Genomic DNA, 19,357 nt, shown 5'->3' with positions numbered 1-19,357 from the left:
TACGGCACATCATCTTGAATTCTTATGTCTTAAAGTATTTCTTTAAATATAGGTATACTCTTAACCTTTTTCCAGCCAACAGGGACTTCTGATAGTAGAATGCTTCAATCATTGCAATTGTCTCCAGTTAATCTTATCTGGGCCTCATGGACTTGAGTACGTCCAGCCTCTGTCAGTAATCTGTAAACTGTTGCTCCCTTACTGCTCGCGTCCTCCTCAGACTGTAGAAGCACGTGTTGAGGACTGTGAAGGCAAGGCAAAAAAGACATTTAATACTTAAATATTTTCTGCATCATTTGTCATTTGGTTGTCCTACCCAACCCCTGCCCATGCATCAACATACCCACATTATTTTGAACTTCCCTTTGTAATTAGCATACCTGTAGACTGTTTTTCCCTAATGCCTCATGCTAGTTTTTTCTCTAGCTGGACTTGGAATTTCCCGATTTTTGTTTCTAAGTAGGTAAGCCGTGGTGTCATACTCCCGATTCATTACCTGCCCTTGCCCCTATTTGTGTTATGTTCCATTTTTGTATTTATATTGTTTAAAAATCTCCTCTTTAAGCCCTGCAGGTTTTCTGCCCAGATTCCCAGTCTTCCCTCACAATGGGATAATTTGTTCCAAGGCTCTCAAATGTTTCTAAAACAATTCAATGTACCAACTTCATGAATATGCCTTAATTCCAACCTTCTGGCGGATTCTTAGCTTCATCATCTTGCAGTCCTTGCAGCCCAAGCTGGCCACTAACCCCACAGGTCTTCTCTGTGAGCAGCCGATCAGTTCATAGCCACTTAATTATCTGACAGAAATATCTATTAAATCTACTCAGTGTTTTGCTAAATGAGCAGGGACAAGACCTTAGAACTTCTTTTCTAAATACAGCGACTATTGTATTCAGTTTGGAGCAAAACAAGATATACATCTTTATTTTGTACTGAGTTAGGTGTAAACTTTTAGACTGCTGTGGACCAGAGGAAGCACATATTTGAACTATGATAAAAGACAGATTTCCCTGAGATTGATGTAAAAACATGATAATGGGTAACATTTGAATTGGGCGCAAGAAATTCATCCAGAATTGCTAAATACATTTTTTAATTTAAAAAAACAGTGAAAATAAAATCAATAGATTTGTTATACAACAGCATCACTCCAACAATTTCTGGTTTATATTCTGCCATTATAATAACACAGAAATTAGGTCTTGCAGTTCTGGTGCAGAAATATCCAGTTACCCAGGACAATTATTAACAATAAAATTAAATATTTTATAATTGTATACTTAATTGTACACGTCACATTTATTTTATATTTAATTTTTGCCCCATCCAATTACAGTTACAATATGAAATAGTGATTTTTTTTTCTGAAAAAGAGCAGAAAAATAGATTTGGAGATTTGATCTATACTGACAGTTACTCACTTAATTGAGTATGCATAAGAGCTGTTATGAAAATCTTTGTTATATTCACTTAAAGTGCTGTTCGTTTCATCTTTCTCAAGACATAAAAATAAGAGAAAAATAAATAAAGTAATTTCAAGTACTTATGAAAACCTCAGTTCTGGATATGTACAAGAAGCATAATGTTGAAACCATATAGCTATGCTTCGATGTGTTTTTACCACCTACAGTTTCAGAATCAGTTTGACTGAAGCTAGCCTGGAGTCTGCATAAAAAAAAAATCCAAAAACATCAGAAACTATTCTTCAGTAATATATAAAGAAAGGGTAAAAGTGCCAAAGATGCTTTCAAGCTTACCTCATGAGTATCTGTAGCCCAGATCAAAGTTTTGGGGAGTTCACTTAATTATATTAGTATCCTCAGTATTCCCAATTGACGCCTCAAGAATTTTGTTCAGGTTCTAAGAAATTCTATTTTCTTGGAGATTTGGAAGAAAAACTGATATGACAGGGATTGTGAGGCAGTTTCAGTGTTGAAGGGCGGGTGTCATGTGTAAGATTTGCAGGTCTCTTCCTGACAGAGTGGAATTTGAGGAGGTATTATGTGCATGCCTGCACACTGCAGTTGAAATGCAAGAATGAGACAGCATGCCCATGTCTGTTAGCATGCTGCTAGGCAGCTTGGTACAGTAAGTTGATCCACGTGTCTTAGTGAATGAAGTCTGGCAACACCTGGAGCTGTGCTTCCAGGCCTGTTGCCAGTACAGGCAACAAATGCAGTCCCAAGGGTCTTCTGGGCAGTTCCTTAGGTGCATCGCATACCCACCTGCATCAGAGATAATAAATAACGGTCCGTTGTTGGACATGATATGATATAGATAAATGATATACATATAAGTTGTTAAAGTATTGTTCACTTGGATTTTATGTTAGATAAGTTTAGAGTAGTTGAATATCATTGTATCCCAACAACAGACGACGTGGTGGCGTGTATCAGAGATAATAAATAGTGGTCTATTGTTGGGCATGAGATATATAGACAAATGATATATATAGAATCATAGAGTCATAGAATAGTTAGGGTTGGAAGGGGCTTTAAAGATCGTCTAGTTCCAACTCCACTGCCGTGGGAAGGGACATCCCATCAGATTGGGCTGCCCAAGGCCACATCCAAATATATATATATATATATATATATGTATATATGTGTATATATATATGGTTAAAGTATTGTGCACTCAAATCTTTAAGAAGTGAATTAGCTTAAACAACAATTCTTAGCCAGCTTGCAGTGAGAAAGTTTGTGACTGTACTTAACTAGGCAGATAACAGGCAGGGAATTGGATAAAATACATAGAAAATCAGTTGGAACTGCCTGGTATTTACAAGACCTTGAAGCAGAGCCCAAGGAGCATGAGTAGCCAGGAAAAGTGTTATGAGAACAGGACCTGGTGTCAAAATCACTGTTAGTGTGGGACAAATAACAAGTTGTCCCTCAGTCTGCTCATGTGCTGGCTGCGCGAGGGGCGGATGATGCTGCTAACCCTTTTTGCAGTCCTCAAGAGAAGGATAAAATGAGCTGGGCTGGACAGGTCGGGTTGAGAAGGAATACATGCACGTCTTGTTACCAAGTGAACGCCCAGGGAAGTGCAGTACCTCTTGACTCTGACCGTCCGAGCACTATGCTTCATCTCCTTCTCCTGCTCAGTGATTGACACCAGTTCATGAGTTGGTAAGTTTATAAGTTTTAATGTAAGTGTAACAGGTTAAGGTATAATAGTGTGTTTGAACAATAAAACATATTTGATTTAACTGTGTTTTAGTGGTCCCATCTTTGCAGACTGGTATCTATAAATGAACCTAATACAGTGCCCAATAAGCTTAATGAGATAGGCATTGAACACTGGTTTATTCCATACTTGCCTTCCAGCTCTACTGATTGGAAGTGTAAAAGTAAATTTGGACAGTTTAAAATAACCGCCAGGATTTTGTTTAAAAAAATATTTATATTGGAGCACAGTCATGGGTTGACACAGAAAATTAATGGAAAGAACTGTCTCCTCTCAAGAATATTTCTGTAATTACAAGGAGCACCTTGGGACTGTTTAGTCTCCTTCTGAATGGTGATTTCTGTGTTTATAAACACAGAAATACATTAACTTGATCACATACTCTGCATTGGATATAGCTCAAGATATCAGTACCTGCCCTTTTAAGACATCAAAAGCATCACTTGCATCTAAAGTTATCATATAGAATTAATTGGAGAAGAGGGGTAATATAAACACCTGGAATTAAAAACACCTTTCAGCATTTGAGTTCTTATTAGACATTTGCATACCAATTATACCTTTCTCTCTTATTCTATTTGATTTTCATGTAGGTGAAGTGTTTAGTTGTTGTTTTGTTGCTTTTGAAGTATTTGTAGTGATAGAAAGTGCCAATTCTATTAGCTGAATGTGTGTGAAAACACACGCACATATATCATTGTTGAATAGTAAGTCTCCAGGCAAGCACAATGATATGCGTCATTTCAGTGATTTATTTGGACTACACTTACTTTTCACTAACTGTGAGAAAAAGATTTTAACAAATGAGAAGTCTTCTGTGACAAGAGCAGTCTCTCAGGGGTCTGTACTGGAACCAGTGCTGTTTAACATTTTCATCAATGATATAGACAGCGAGATCGAGTGCACCCTCAGCAAATTTGCTGAGTGGTGCAGTTGTCACACCAGAAGGAGGGAATGTAATCCAGAGGGACCTGGACAAGCTGGAGAAGTGGGGCTGTATGAACTTCATGAGGTTCAACAGGGCTGAGTGAAAGGTTATACACCTGGGTCAGGGCAATCTGTGGCTCCAATACAGGCTGCAGGATGACATGATTGACAGTAGCCCTGAAGAAAAGGACTTGTGGGTGTGATTGATAAGAAACTCGATATGAGCCACCAATGTGCGCTCGCAGCCCAGAAAGACAACCGTATCCTGGGCTGCATCAAAATCGTGTGGCCAACAGGGCGAGGGAGGGGATTTTCCCTCTTTACTCAGCTCTCGTGAGACCCTGCCTGTAATATTTTGCTCAGTTCTGGAATACTCAACATAAGAAGGATATGAAATTGTTGAAACAGGTCCAAAGGAGGGCCATGAAGATGATCCAAAGGCCAAAACGTCATAGCAGCCTTTCAGTACCTGAAGGGTGACTACACAGGGGTGACACGATGAGGGAGAATGGCTATAAATGGGAAGGGGGAAGATTTAGGTTAGTCATTAGGAAGAAATTCTTGACAATGAGGGTTGATGAGACACTGGCACAGGTTACCCAGGGAAGTTGTGGCTGCCCCATCCCTGGAGATGTTCAGAGCCAGGTTGGATGGGCCTTGGGCAGCCTGGTCTGGTGGCAGGTCTCCTTGGCCATGGAACTGGATGATCTTTAAGGTTCCTTTCCAACCCAAATCATTTTATGATCCTATGATTCTCTGCAGCAGCAAAAAAATGACTCAGGCACAGATATTTTGTCTCAGGAGAATTATGAAGCTATTTGAATATGAAGGTTTTCTAATATATTTCAAAATGTATTCTAAGAGCTTAATTTAATACACACATGTATGTATACTTATATTGGTTAATGAGTTAGTGGTATTTAAGAAGCTCTATCAGTCTGAGATTTTGCTCTTTTCTTTTGAAGCATGTGGTCATATTTCCAATGACTGCCTACTTGCTAGGCTTTTAAATACTCCAGGCAAAAATGTCTACTCTCACACTGAACACAGTAATCCCGTCTGCAAAGTCAATAATTTTATTTATCGCCCTCTATTCCAGGATGACCTTCTTCCCTATTCACTTTTCCACTGGGCTGATTTTAATTTTGTTTCACAGCAGTATGAAACATTTACTAGAAGATGGAGGATAATTGCTGTAGAAAACAGAATGCCTCTGTGATACAGCTTGAGAAGCCTAGGTTACCAGCACTAGGCAAAAGCTAGAAAGAAGGGTAAAAGGAATGGAAAGAAGTTATGGTTTACCTTATTTCACCTTCTGTTTTGAGCAAGCAACAGATAAAGCTTGTAGCTTTTGATTCAAATTTAATGGCTTTTGCAATGTCACTTTCTCAAGAACCTTTTTAGCTGCATATGCCATTTGTGCCTTCATTTCTTTTCCTCAGATGACCACATTTCCTTGTATTTCATACAACAGGTAAAGGGTATCTGTAATATCAGGCTGAATGGATGTCCAGTCCTTCAGAATATTCTGGTTGGTTATGTTGAAATATGCTAGGAGCAATCCCATTTAAGAAGATTGGGAATTAAATTTTTTTAATGTTTATCTTACGCTTGTTTTCTTTCTATGACATTACTTAAGAAACAATAGCATATGCTTTTATATAGAGCATATATTTTTATTTACTGCAGCGGTATAGAGTTCTTTCCCTAAAAAGCAAAATAATGAGCTTTCTACCACCCCAAAATTTATGGGATTTTAATGCTTGTCTTCCTTTACTTTGTCTACCAAAAAATATATATAAAGAAGTTTATGGGGTCAAATGAGATTTTAAAGAGGAGTATTAAGAATGTTAGTCTTCCAGGACAAGAAAGGACGATGGAAGAAATACAAAGGGAACAACAATAAAAAAAGAACATGACTTTAGCAATTAAGTTGATGTAATCAGTGACAGGAATAAAATACGTAGCCACACACTGCTGAGTGTAATTAGAGAGCAGAGCTAAGGTGATTAGTATTGTTTGCTGTATGTGTTACCATGACACATTATGTCCTCATTTACAATAGGCTTCCTAGGGGGGTGGTCGATGTCTCAAACCTGTCAGTGTTAAGAGGTGTTTGGACAATACCCTTAATAGTATGCTTTAACTTTTGGTCAGTCCTGACTTGGTCAAACAGTTGGACTAGATGATCATTGTAGGTGTCTCCCAAGTAAAACAGTCTGTTGGAGTAGAGGCGTCGTGAATGGGTGATTAATATTGCTTAAAGAATCACTATAAAAGATTTCAGCAAAAGCTGTTTTAATATGATGTCGTAAAAGACTTAATGAAGTTCAATGGCAAACTTCACTCTGTCACTGTAGGGCACAATCATTTGAACGATGATTCAAAATTACCAAGACACAAATCGAAGTTAACATACTGCGAGGTTATGTGTGATATTGGTCACTTATCAAAGATTTGCCGATGGTAAAAGTTCTCTCTGCCTTGAGGAGCAACCTTGAGAGGCAACCCAGTTCAAGGAGAGATCGCCACTATGGTCAAAGAAAGCTCACCTAGGCTGTCTTATTTATGGAATAAAGTGGTTGGCTTGCAGTCAAATTACATATGATGGGAAAAAAAAAAAAAAAAGGATTAGACTCCTTGTACCCACAGCCTTTTTTGTTCCTTGATAAATGAGTCCTGAAAAAACCGCCCACTATTTATATGTTAATCGCGTGATCAGTGTTCCAAGCTCATATGCATGATACTCATTGTGTCACTCAGCGGGAGAACAGGCTGGAACTAGAGAAGTTTTTGGCCAGGCTGCAGCTTAGGCTCTTAGCTGCTTTGGAGCTTTGGTTAAGAGGTCAAGTACATCTGTTAGAAGCAACATTTCAGCTGGGCTATCAGCCATGTCATTTTTTAGAGGAAAACATCTATTTTCCTGATTTTTTATAATGTTTGAAACTGTGCTGCAGTTTCCCATGGATTACTTATATCTGAATTCCATTTTAAGCAGTGAGGGAGTATCTCACTTTGTTGTTATACCTGGCTTGCGTTGCCTTTATTCTTAAGGCAGTTGTTAAAACAGGAAAAGAAAAACAGTAGAAAAATGGTACTTTTTATATTGAATGGCATGGTTTATTTGTGCATTGTTAACATTTCTTATCCTTCTGTAAGCATTAATAAGAGTATTAGTAAAACCTCTGAGAACTGAGGAAAATGTCAATTTTAGCGTTGCATTGTTTCCTGTTGACAGTAGAATAATCTGGCACAACTCTAGTCATGGGTGTTTGTGGCTGCCATGACTGTTTCACTTACTGGCTGCTCTCAGTAAAACGACAGCTTTCAGTGTGAAAAGGAAGCACATAGCAGTCTTTTTTCTACGTGACCTAATGTAAGTGTTAGTAAACTATCCCTACATTTGCTATAGTGACAGAGAGTTTCCTTATAGGAAAAAAAATGGCAAAAAATAGATAGCAAAAGGTAGTATTCCCATAAAATGCTGGGCAAGAGTTTCTTCTACACAGTGACAGAAAAATGCTCGAGGAGTGATGTTGGAATTTTCAGTCAGGTCATACAACCTCTTAGGAAAAGTGAGGTTTAGACACATGTAAAGCTAAAAGTTTAGTTAACAAGGGGCTGTAGTGGTAACCTCTGTGGGAGGAGGTCATGAGCTACCATGTGTCACTTATAAACAGCTTCCGATGAAGCTGGTAAGAACAACCTTTCACCTCTCATCTGCCTAAAGTTCCACCAGTCGGTGGAACACATTGTGCCTGTTCTCAAAGATATTTGAGAAAGTGACAGCTGCTTTGGGCCAGAGATATTTCTGGGGATTTGTGTGGCAAGAGCACCCAGTCCCCATCCCGGACAGAAGCCAGGGCTTTTGATGTCTGCAGTCACCTTGTCAGTTGTAAAGTCATTATACATTTTTTTTAAGAAAGGTTTTAATAAAATAGTGCTTGTACCTTTGACCATTTGATAGAGAAAAGGCTATTAGTCCCAATAAAAGAGAACAAAAAAGAGCAGGCTGGGCCAGCTGAATTCACCTGGCAGATTGCAGCTGGTCTGCAGGTTACAATTAGAAAGAACTGTGACTGTGTGAAATCTATGGTTTCTTTGTTATCCTTCCTCAACTGCAGAATAATTTCCTGCCATGGCTGGAACTGTATGCATGAACAAATTTCACAGAGCAACTGTGTGATACTGCTGAAAAACTTAATCACAAAATCCCATTTATTTGAACAAAGGCATCTGTATTAAATTTACTGAAAGGGAAGAGGCTTGTTTGTACTATGTAAAGTATTTAACCATTTTAAAAACTCGACAAATTTATTTGCCTTTTTTTACCCAAATTATGTAGGAGTATCTTAATTTACTTCTAATATGTTCTTTCAGTCTTGAATGCATTTTACAATTCAAGGTTTCAAGCCTAAAATCTCCAACCATCAACTTACTGATTTAGAAGAATATATGTTACTCTTATCTGTATGACCTTCTCTGATAAATCAATCCACTGCATATTAATATGAAGAGTATGTATTGTACTCTCATTGTTAGTACCACTTTTTTTCTAAACTTTCTTTGAAGTTTTTCTCTGTGTTCAATAACACTTGCATGAACTTAACTGTTATTCTCAGGAGCAATAGAGAAAACTGGTAAAAGATAGTGTTAAATTCGTAGAATCATAGAATAGTTAGTGTTGGAAGAGACTTTAAAGATCATCCAGTTCCAACCCCCCTGCCATGGTCAGGGACATCCCAGTAGATCAGGCTGCCCAAAGCCCATCCAACCTGGCCTTGAACACCTCCAGGGATGGGGCAGCCACAGCTTCCCTGGGCAACCTGGGCCAGTGTCTCACCACTCTCATGGTGAGGAAATTCTTCCTTATGTCCAGTCTAAATCTGCCCCTCTCCAGTTTGTACCCGTTCCTTCTCATCCTATCCCCACAAGCCTTTATGAATAGCCCCTTTCCAGCTTTCCTGTAGCCCCTTCAGGTACTGGAAGGTCGCTCTAAGATCTCCTCTGAGCCTTCTCTTCTCTGGGCTGAACAAGTCCAGCTCCCTCAGCCTATCCTTGTATGGAAGGCACTCCAGCCCTCCGATCATCTCCTCTGGACCCTTTCCATGAGCTCCATCTCCTTCTGACATTGAGGGTTCCAGAACTGGACACAGTATTCCAGATGAGGTCTCACAAGAGAGGAACAGAGGGGCAGAATCCCCTCCCTCACCCTGCTGGCCACGCTGCTTTGGATGCAGCCCAGGACACAGTTGGCCTTCTGGGCTGTGAGTGCACATTGCCGGCTCATGTTGAGCTTCTCATCCTCCAGCACCCCCAAGTCCTTCTCTGCAGGGCTGTCATCTCCCATCGTGTACTGAAAACGGGGATTGCCCTGACCCAGGTGTAGGAGCTTGCACTTGGCCTTACTGAACCTCATGAGGTTCTCACAGGCCCACTTCTCCAGTCTGCTCAGGTCCTTCTGGAAGGCATCCCATCCTTCCGTTGTGGCAACTACGCCACTCAGCCTGGCGTCATCTGCAAACTTGCTGAGGGTGCACTCAATCTCACTGTCAATATCATTGATAAAGTTATTAAACAGCACCGGTCCCAGTACGGACCCCTGAGGGACACCACTCGTCATGGATCTATACCTGGACTTTGAGCCACTGAACACTTCTCTTTGAATACAACCATCCAACCAGCTTCTTATCCACCGTACCGTCCACCCATCAAATGCATCTCTCTCCAATTTAGAGAGAAGGATATTGTGTGGGACTGTGTTAAAGGCTTTACAGAAGTCCAGGTATATCACATCTGTCAGTTTACCCATATCCAGTGCTGTGGTTGCCCCATCTTAGAAAGCCACCAGGTTGGTCAGACAGGACTTGCCCCGGTGAAGCTGTGCTGGCTGCCATTAATCACCTCCCTGCCCTCCATGTGCTTTAGGGTAGCTTCTAGGAGGATCTGTTCCATGATCTTCCCAGGCACAGAGGTGAGGCTGACAGGTCAGTAGTTCTCAGAGTCATCTTTTCTACTCTTTTTAAAAATAGGCACAACGTTCCCCTTCTCCCGGTCACCAGGGACCTCTCCTGACTGCCATGACTTTTCAAATATCACGGGGAGTGGCTTGGCAACCACATCTACCAATTGCTTCATGATTCTGGGATGCATCCCATCAGGTCCCATAGACTTATATATGTTCAAGTCAACATAAGAGAGAACTTCCAATGTTCTGATAAAAAGCATTGGATATTTCATACTAGATTTAAGACAGGATCAATTTCAAGTAGTGTTCTGTATCCAACTTGTCAACATTAAGTTCTAGAAAGCTTCTCATTACTTAAAGCTACCACACTTAAATAATTATGGTTCTGAATAGAGCAAATGACAGTATAAGAAATAAGAAAAATACAAAGCTATCAATATGAAAATAAATGTATATAGGCTCACATACCTTGTCTGTTAGAGTCATAGACTCATTTATGTTGGAAAAGACCTTAAAAATCAAATGCAACACTTAACCTAACACTGCCAAGTCTACCACTAAACCATGTCCCTAAGAACCACATCTACACGTCTGTTAAATACCTTTGGGGATGGAGGCTTCCTGGGCATCCTTTTCCCATACTTGACAACCCTTTCAGCGTAAGAATTTTTCCTTATATCCGATCTAAACCTCCCCTGATACAACCTGAGGCTGATTTGTCTTGTCCTATTGTTTAATTCTTGGGAGAAGAGACCAACACCCACGTTGCTACAATCTCCTTTCAGGAGGTTGTTTACTTTACCTAGTAAATGGTAGCTTAACAAGCAGGACAGAGAGGTGTGTTTGCATGTGTGTATACGTGTGCGTGTGAAAAGATGGGAATAGTGATCTTGACTATTGCAGGCCAGCAAAGAAAATCATTTGTAAGGATGTAAAGTAAAATTAAATATAACTGTGGTTCTGTTTATGCTATCCTTAAAATAGGTGAGTTTGAAAATCTGCCAGGAATAAACTATAATCCCCTGTTTTTTTTCTTTTCTTCTTCCTGTGCCAGTCTGTGTCTTTATTAATTAAGAACCAAGTGGCAAGCAATTTTCTTGGTGTTGCTAATATTTAGAGGCAGTGATCCCCTGAAATTAATTCTTCACACAGAGAATTTGCATGTATGTCATGAGATTTTTTTAATGTACATTTATTCTATTGTAATTAAAAGCATAGGTGATATCACACACAAATTACGTTTCTGTCATTTTTTTCTGTAAATATTTTTTAAAAATCAGCATTTACTAGCTTACTGCAAAATTACATATAAAAAGAACAAGCTTGGTGGATGAACAACGTGTACAATACCAAGAGTCAGTAAGTACCAAAAAATTCCTGTTAGAAAGAAGTGGTTATAAATAACAAAGCCAAAGGGAAAATAAACCTATGAACTTCTAATGATTTTTATTATTTTGTTCTTTAAATGTTGCTTACGGCCTTTTAACTGTTCTTGTATCACATCAGGTTTATTAGTTCTCAGAAATTATTGTTACAAGTAGTTGTTGTCAACTGTAAACACTGAAATGGCCTGAAGAGTATATTGTTATCCCTTTATAGTCTCCAATATGATAAATAAAATGTTTGTATAATATTACATTGGTTTTATATCTGATTATCTACAGCACACTATTTTTCTTAGCTCATTCTTCTTCTTTCTCATTCTTCTAATGAGAAACTTCTACTGACAAGTCAAACCTGCTGTATTTAATAAAAAAAATATGTTGTAGCTCTATTATCCCAATTTTAAAGGGAGCAGCTGAAACACCCACTGATCCTCGCATGCCTAAGGACGTGCTTCCAATGTCAATTGTTGTCCATATCAACTGCCATGACACTCAACGTCTGTAAAAAGAAAATAATAGGAAAATAAACAAATACAATCAAGATCTGTCCTACAAAAACAGTGAGAATTTTTAGGGATCTATTTATTATTTAGATGATGACTGTCGTTTGGATTCATGGCATCTCTGGGTTTTTTTTTTTGCTTTTCTTTATGCAGCTGTTCCACGCACGAGTGATACGCAGTGTAGCTCAGTTCCAGAGCCTCGGTATGGAAGGAGAATCGGCTCTGAGTTTTCAGCAGGCTCCGTTGTTCGATTTGAGTGTAGTCCTGGCTATCTGTTGCAAGGCTCTAAAGCTATCCAATGTCAGTCTGTACCTAATGCCTTAGCTCAGTGGAATGACACAGTGCCAAGCTGTATAGGTAAGAAATTACATTTAATTCATCTCTTCTGTCACACATATCTCTGAATCAGAATCCAGTAACTGTTTCAGAAAGTAGTTTCTAACACACATATTCACTCTCATTCGATTAATATCAGTCATGCCCAATTTAAAAGAGCAGTTTTCCATATCAAAAAGTAATTGAGAACCAGCTGGCTGGTAGGCAGTATAGTGTTTCGTATAATGACTTAGATTATAAGAACAAGTGTGATGCACATTTTCTTGAACATTCATTATTTTCATGACTCATCTACAGCTTGGAATGCCAGACAGAATTTAATTCTCCAGAAGTGTCTTTATCTGCTTTATTACACAGTACTTTTATATTTGTGTCACCCAGGATGATAATTTCTTTTTTTCAAGTAGAAGCGTGGCGTACATTGAATAGTAATAGCATTGTTAAGTATAGCTAATTTTCTTCAGTTTGTCAATAAACTTGCAGTGTTTAGCACTTCAATTTTTTTTTTTTTGTTGTTGTTAGTGTTGAAAGGTGTTCTGTCCATCTTTGGATTTATATCCAAAAGTCATTGCTTTCCATAAATATTTACTCTATAATTAATTAGAGTGTTTGAGAAAATGAACTTAGGTGCCCTATTTTCTGTGTATTCTGTTTTTTTTTTTTTTGTTTAGTTCTGTTTTCTTGAAACTTAAAGAAACACTTGCATATATAGTAAAAATGTTTAATGCACCACACTGCTTTACCAGCTAGATCCAATATTGGAACTATCTTAGGCTGTGAGTAAGTTCACATGTTTTCTGTCAATCATGGTTGTGTTTAATGTTGCCTTTAGAGTTTGTTGTTACTCTCAGTTAAGACATGATCAGACTATGGTACTAGGTTTTTCTAGGCTGCACAGACTCGAAGTTCATTTCTGAATTCTTTATTCATGTAGGTTGTATCTTATGCTTGATATCATCCATATATTTTAGGTATTGTTGTTTTAAAGTTCAGCTTATTGGTTCACGTGTTTATGCTACAACAAAGAATTATAATTAGCTGAGTAAAATTATAACACTTCTCAGTTCTCTGAAATGGTTTAAGTTTTGTAATAATCCATGATAATATTTTCTTTCAGTGCCATGCAGTGGGAATTTTACTGAGCGGAGAGGTACTATTCTTTCACCAGGTTACCCTGAACCTTATGGTAACAGCTTGAATTGTGTGTGGAAAATCATAGTGACCGAGGGATCAGGTATTCAGGCAAGTCTACATTCTGTCAAGCATGGAATATTAAGTACTTTATGGTTCAGTTTAAAAAGTAAAGTGTTTATTTCTCTAAAAGTGTCGGGGAAAAAGCTATTAGTAAGATCATTTCTTTGAGTACTTGAAATATTTGTGCTTTGCTTTTCTCTGTATTGCTCATCGGTTATCTTTATTCTGCAACTTGATTTTTACATGGGCGTATGAATGAGAAATGATTAACAAGTAGCTTTCTCTTTTAACTGTGTAGAATATTGAAAGCAGGTCCTGATCCTTCAATCTAGTATACAAATACCAACACTTTCTACCACTGAGACACTTAAGAGGTCTGCAACCATCTTAATTATTTGCTTATTTACACTTTGAGTAATTATTTATAATCATGCAGCATATGTGTAAAATCCTTCGTGCTTACCTAGAGTCATGTTTTCTAAAAGTTAATGACAACTTAAAAAGTGAACGTTAATGCTTAATTTACATTCCTTCAAGTGAGTATTTTTATTTGGATCTGCTTATTTATTATTTTCTTTGGGCATGGTTTCTTTTTATATTCTTGTTTCTAGAACATTTAAAAATACATATGACTAGCTGGTTTAAAAAGTTCTGTGGTGGTGTTTTACAGATCCAGGTCATCAGCTTTGCCACCGAGCATAATTGGGACTCTCTTGAAATATATGACGGTGGAGATATGACAGCACCGCGTCTTGGGAGCTTTTCAGGTGAGGATATGCCCTGATTTAAACCTACAGTTCTATATATAGGTGTGTGAAAGAACATGTCCTTGTTTGCTCACACATATAGGCAAGGAGAATATCTATATTGCATCATTCATGATACTGTTATAAAACATTCTTATTTTGGGGAGGAGATTTCAGATGCTGTACTCATGTAAATATTCAAATTCAAAGAGAGATTTCCCAAACAAAATAGGATATGAAAATATTTAGTTTTGGTTAGTGGGATTTAGGTGATACTACTTTGAAAAAAAATTCTTTCTTTTATCTTATCTACTCCTGTCATAGAAAAGATATAGTCATATAAATTAATGCTAACATTCGAGAACTTCCTTTGACAGCCTTGAGTTGTTTATCCTTGTTAGGATAAGAGGGATCTTCTTCTCAGGAAACAGATGAAGCGTTCACTAAACAGGGTCATTAGTGACAGGCAGAGTTAATTCTTTTCTTATTGTTACTGATTAATTTTATGATGAGTATATGTGTTTCCAGTTTACATAATAAAATTATACCTGGAATATTTGAATAAAATTAAGGGACTGTTTGCACAGATTGGCTCTTAATTCTCTCAGTTGGGAAGGCCACAATTGTTTCAAACAGAATATAATTTTCTTTGTTATATTCAGAAGAAAAAAAAAAAGAAAATACATAACAGGAATTGATTTTTCCCCTATAGAGGAACTAGAGTTCTATTTTTTATTTGGAAAAGTGAATTAAGTTCCCTGCTTTTCAATAGCCAATCTGCTTTCCAAAAGGAGGTGAATTTATTTTAAAATATGATTACAAATGAATACTTAATGATAATCACATTATATGCACCTTAAGTTTACCAAGCGTCTGAGCTTCCATGCTTGTCCTTTGCATCTGTAGTCTCATATTTTCCACTTCCTCAGTCCAATGTGGGCATCTTCCTTCCAAGAATATTTTCTCTTCAAGAGACTGCATTTATTATTAGACTTCAAATTCGTCAAGTGAATTTGGAGATACTCTGTTCTTATAGCTCAGTAGTGGCAGTTCCTACATGCAGCCTATCCATTAAATCAAAAAGGAAAACAAAAGACTTAAAAAACTGAGATAACTGTCAGGCATCCCTCAAGTATTTGTTAATATGCTGTGCTGCCAATTATGTCACAGAATGGAATTATGAGAGAGTGGAAATTCCTTGTCTGAAAGAACAGAAAAGTAACCATCACTATACTAAAATGAAGTCTGTCCCAGACTCCTTGGTGAAGTTTCTAGACAGAGTAGCTTAATGAGAGAATATTCTCGACAAACATATTGCTTTTTCCTGAGAGTATTTTGTGTGAACTTAAGTGAGAGATCGTTTTACTTCATTGACAGAAATGAACAAAAAAGTGGAAACAAGCCAATAAAGCAGCAGTATTTTAGAATTAAGGCCTTCTGCAGGCAGCTGGAAGTAGCATCATGATCACAGGCCCTGGTTCTCATAGGGGACTTCAACCACCCAGATGTTTGCTGGAAAGATAACACATTTAGACTCACTCAGTCCAAGAAATCCGTGCAGAGATGGTAACTTCTTGACATGATTGGTGGAAGAGGTAATGAGAAGTGCTACTAGACCTTGTGCTAACAAACAAAGGTCTGTTTAGTGAGGTGAAAGTCAAGGGCAGCCTTAGGTGCAGCCAACCCAAGTTGGTGGAGTTCAGATTCCTGGCTGGAAGAAGCATGACAGTAAGCAGGATTAAAAAACTGGACTTCAGGAGTGCTAAATTTAGACTTTTAGGGCTCTAGAATGTAGGAGGGTCCAGGAGACCTGGGCAATCTTCAAGCTCTTCTTCCTCCATGTTCAAGATCGGCATATCCCCAGGAGTAAGAAATTGAGCAAAGGAGACTGAAGGCCTGCATGGATGAATAAGGAGTTCCTGGAAAACTCAACTGGAAGAAAGTTTACAGAGGGTGGAAAAGGGACTGGCCAGTTGGGTGGCATATAGGAATGCTCTCAGACAATTTGGAGATGAAACAAGGAAGGCTGAGGCCCGTTTGGAATTAAGTCTGGCAAAGGACATCAAGGACAACAAGAAGGGCATATTCAAGTACATCAGCAGCAAAAGGAAGACAAGGGAAAATGTGGGCCCACTGCTGCATAAGGTGGGTGCCTTGGTGACGGAGGATGCAGAGAAGGCGGAGTTGCTGAATGCCTTCTTTGCTTCAGTCTTTTCAGCCCTCAGGAAAGACAGGAGGTCTGAAGAAAGGAATATTGTCACTTGGTTGAGGAGGATTGGGATAGAGATTATCTAGGCAAACCAGACACTCACAAATCCATGGGCTGTATGGCATGCAACCATGACTGCTGAGAGAGCTGGCAGATGTTATTGCTAAATCACTCTCCATTATCTTTGAAAGATCATGGAGAAGAGACAGGTGCCTGAGGGCTGGAGAAAAGCTGATATCACTCCACTCTTCAAAAAGGGCGAGAAGGAGTGCCTAGGAAACTGCAGGCTAGTCAACCCCACCACCATTCCCAGAAAGGTGGTAGAACCTGGTTATCCTGGTTATTGTCTCCAAGCATCTGGAAGAAAAAGTTACTGGGAGTAGTCAACACGGTTTCACCAAGGGGAAATAAGGCTTGATCAATCTGATAGCCTTCTGTAATGGAATGACTGGCTGGGTAGAGGAGGGGAGATTCATAGATGTTGTCTACCTCAACTTCAGCAAGCCTTTGGAAACTGTCATAGCATCCTCATAGACAAGCTTCGGAAGTGTGGCCACCAGCCTGAACTTTGCCATTGAATGTGCTAATTATGAAAGTAACAACTCCAGCCTCATTTATTTCTCACAGTACAATAGGATATAATTTCTCATCTTATTGATTATCACTACCTAAGGAAGTAAAAGATTGGTGTTACATGTTAGCAGATCTTAAAAGGAACCAAACTGCCAGAAGAGCAATTTTGTTCAATGGAGAGTACAATCATTCTGAGTCAACATCCTAATACTTACATAACACCTTAAGCACTCTTAAATGTATTTCAAGTTCTGTTTGGATACAATGAAAAGTCCTCCCTCCAGGAAGATATTTTGCTATTTCCTGTATTCCGTGGTAAGTACTGTCTGCTGTGAATGCTCTGTACTGTCTATGAATTTCCACACTTGGAGATTCCGTGTCAGACAATAAAACCTTAGCTAAAGGCCAACTTGTCATCTTTTAGCTCCTCACCATTTATATCAAGATTTAGATTTAAATGTATTTCCCATTCCATATTTTAGACTGTAGACACATGAAGATAGTTCTTTCCAGCATTTCTTTTTAAGCCGGCATTTCAAGCTTATATATAGGCTGCTCACAGTTACTATAGAAACAGTAAATGCCCCACAGGAAATTAAAATATTCCTTATATAACCACCATTGAAGTTCATTAGCTATTTGATACTGTATTTGAGGGTAATCATAGAAAATGATGCAATTTTTAGCCTCTGTAGATGTTGCAGCTTTAGACTGTAGAAAGTTACATAGTAGTCATGCGGTAAAAAAGAAAATGTCATGTCAAACTTAGAAATGCTAGTGGCAAAGAACGTGTCCAGTGTTAGTGGAGTGGCACATCATTTTAGTATAGTTATTTGAGTATGATAAAGCTATAAAACTAGTATTTTTTTGTTTGGTTTTTGGTTTTATCTTCTTTTTTTGTATTTCAGCTATTTCCTCTTTTCCTGTCATACCCTCAGAATGAGGATAAATAGTGTGTTTGCACCTCTTTTTTCTGTCCGAGTCAATAAAGTTTCATCTGAACATGATGAAGTCTTGTTTCATCGTACTTACATAGACTTTTAGTATCATGACTTGTAACCTAAATTTTCTTGTGTCGGAAGAAAATAATGGAAAACATATGGGAATGTTTGAGATTTCTGTGCATATAATGAGAAGTAAATGAGCCTGCCTGATTCAGTCTTGCTTATGTCTTTTTACTATAAAAGTGATATATTAGCATGCTACAGTTTATTTTGTAACTTTTATTTTTCCAGGTACAACTGTGCCTGCGTTGTTGAATAGCACCTCCAATCAACTTTACTTACATTTTCACTCAGACATTAGTGTGGCAGCAGCTGGTTTTCACCTGGAATACAAAAGTAAGACTGTTTATTATTTTAAACTCTAACTAGAAAAAGCATGCTTGTGGAGAGGGAGGGAATTTACATTGTTCTTCTGGGTTTGTGAGAGTTTTTTTTGTATTTTCTTCTCTGACTACAAAAGTCTATTTATTACGAACCTGATATAAGTAATATCTATTAAACTGAGATTTTAAATGAAGTGACATTGAAAGTGCTCAAAACCAACTTTCACAAATTAGCAACATATAATTGAACCTGACAATTCAGAAAGATGTTTTAAAAATGAGGTTTAATTATGGTGTGAGGTTTTTTCCAAGTTATTTCAGCTTAGTTCTGAAATTTAGGTAAGAAAAAAAAAAAAGGAGTTAGTTTCACGTCTTTGAAAGGGATTAAACCAGAACAAATAAGAGATTTTTTTTCCTTGACGTGCATAGATTTATTCCTTTCTGTTCTTTCCTTTCCTTCAGATTCTTTTCTTTAAATAAATTGCTGTAATAGCAATAAAACAGTTATAATCCTAGAGCTAAAAGAAAACACTACACTTCTCTTGTTAAATCACTGGTGGTATGAGCAGAAAAACCTAAGAAGTTTAGTGGCAAATTTGGTGGCAGTTTTATTCTAAAGTATGGAGGTTTGGTGTTAGAAACTTCAGTAGATTACCTCACATAATCATATTTAATTCAAACACACATATTTATTATTACCTCTCTCAAAAACTTTAAAGACTATAGACTAATACTAAATTCAGCACGCGTGTTTGTATAGTATTGCTTTTAATTATAAATAAATATTGCTAAAAATATTTTAGTCTTTAAAAAAGTGTTGATGACTTAAGAGTCTGAGGAATGCTTTAATGAAAGTCACAAAGTAAATCCTTAATTTTTGATTATGCATATGCTCTGTTTTCTTACAAAGGGCATTCAAGAATTTTCTTGTATATGAAGTTTGGTTTTGTATTGCATGCATTCCAAGATTAATAACTGAAAATGTTAATTTTGTTAT

At 37.8% G+C, this 19,357-nt stretch overlaps 1 protein-coding gene across 1 annotated transcript in view; it reads left to right on the top strand.

Moving 5' to 3' along the window:
* The window catches only part of CSMD1 (CUB and Sushi multiple domains 1), a 1,155,040-nt gene that overhangs the window by 976,540 nt on the left and 159,143 nt on the right, over positions 1-19,357 (top strand). The window contains exons 34-37 of the mRNA XM_054063646.1: positions 12,129-12,332; positions 13,429-13,553; positions 14,176-14,272; positions 18,269-18,373. Of these exons, the coding sequence (XP_053919621.1) occupies positions 12,129-12,332; positions 13,429-13,553; positions 14,176-14,272; positions 18,269-18,373 (531 nt within the window). The remainder of the gene's footprint in view (positions 1-12,128; positions 12,333-13,428; positions 13,554-14,175; positions 14,273-18,268; positions 18,374-19,357) is intronic.

This window comes from Cuculus canorus, chromosome 3 (assembly GCF_017976375.1).
Source record: "Cuculus canorus isolate bCucCan1 chromosome 3, bCucCan1.pri, whole genome shotgun sequence".
NCBI lineage: Eukaryota > Metazoa > Chordata > Aves > Cuculiformes > Cuculidae > Cuculus > Cuculus canorus.
This window is presented reverse-complemented; position numbering and strand designations above follow the sequence as displayed.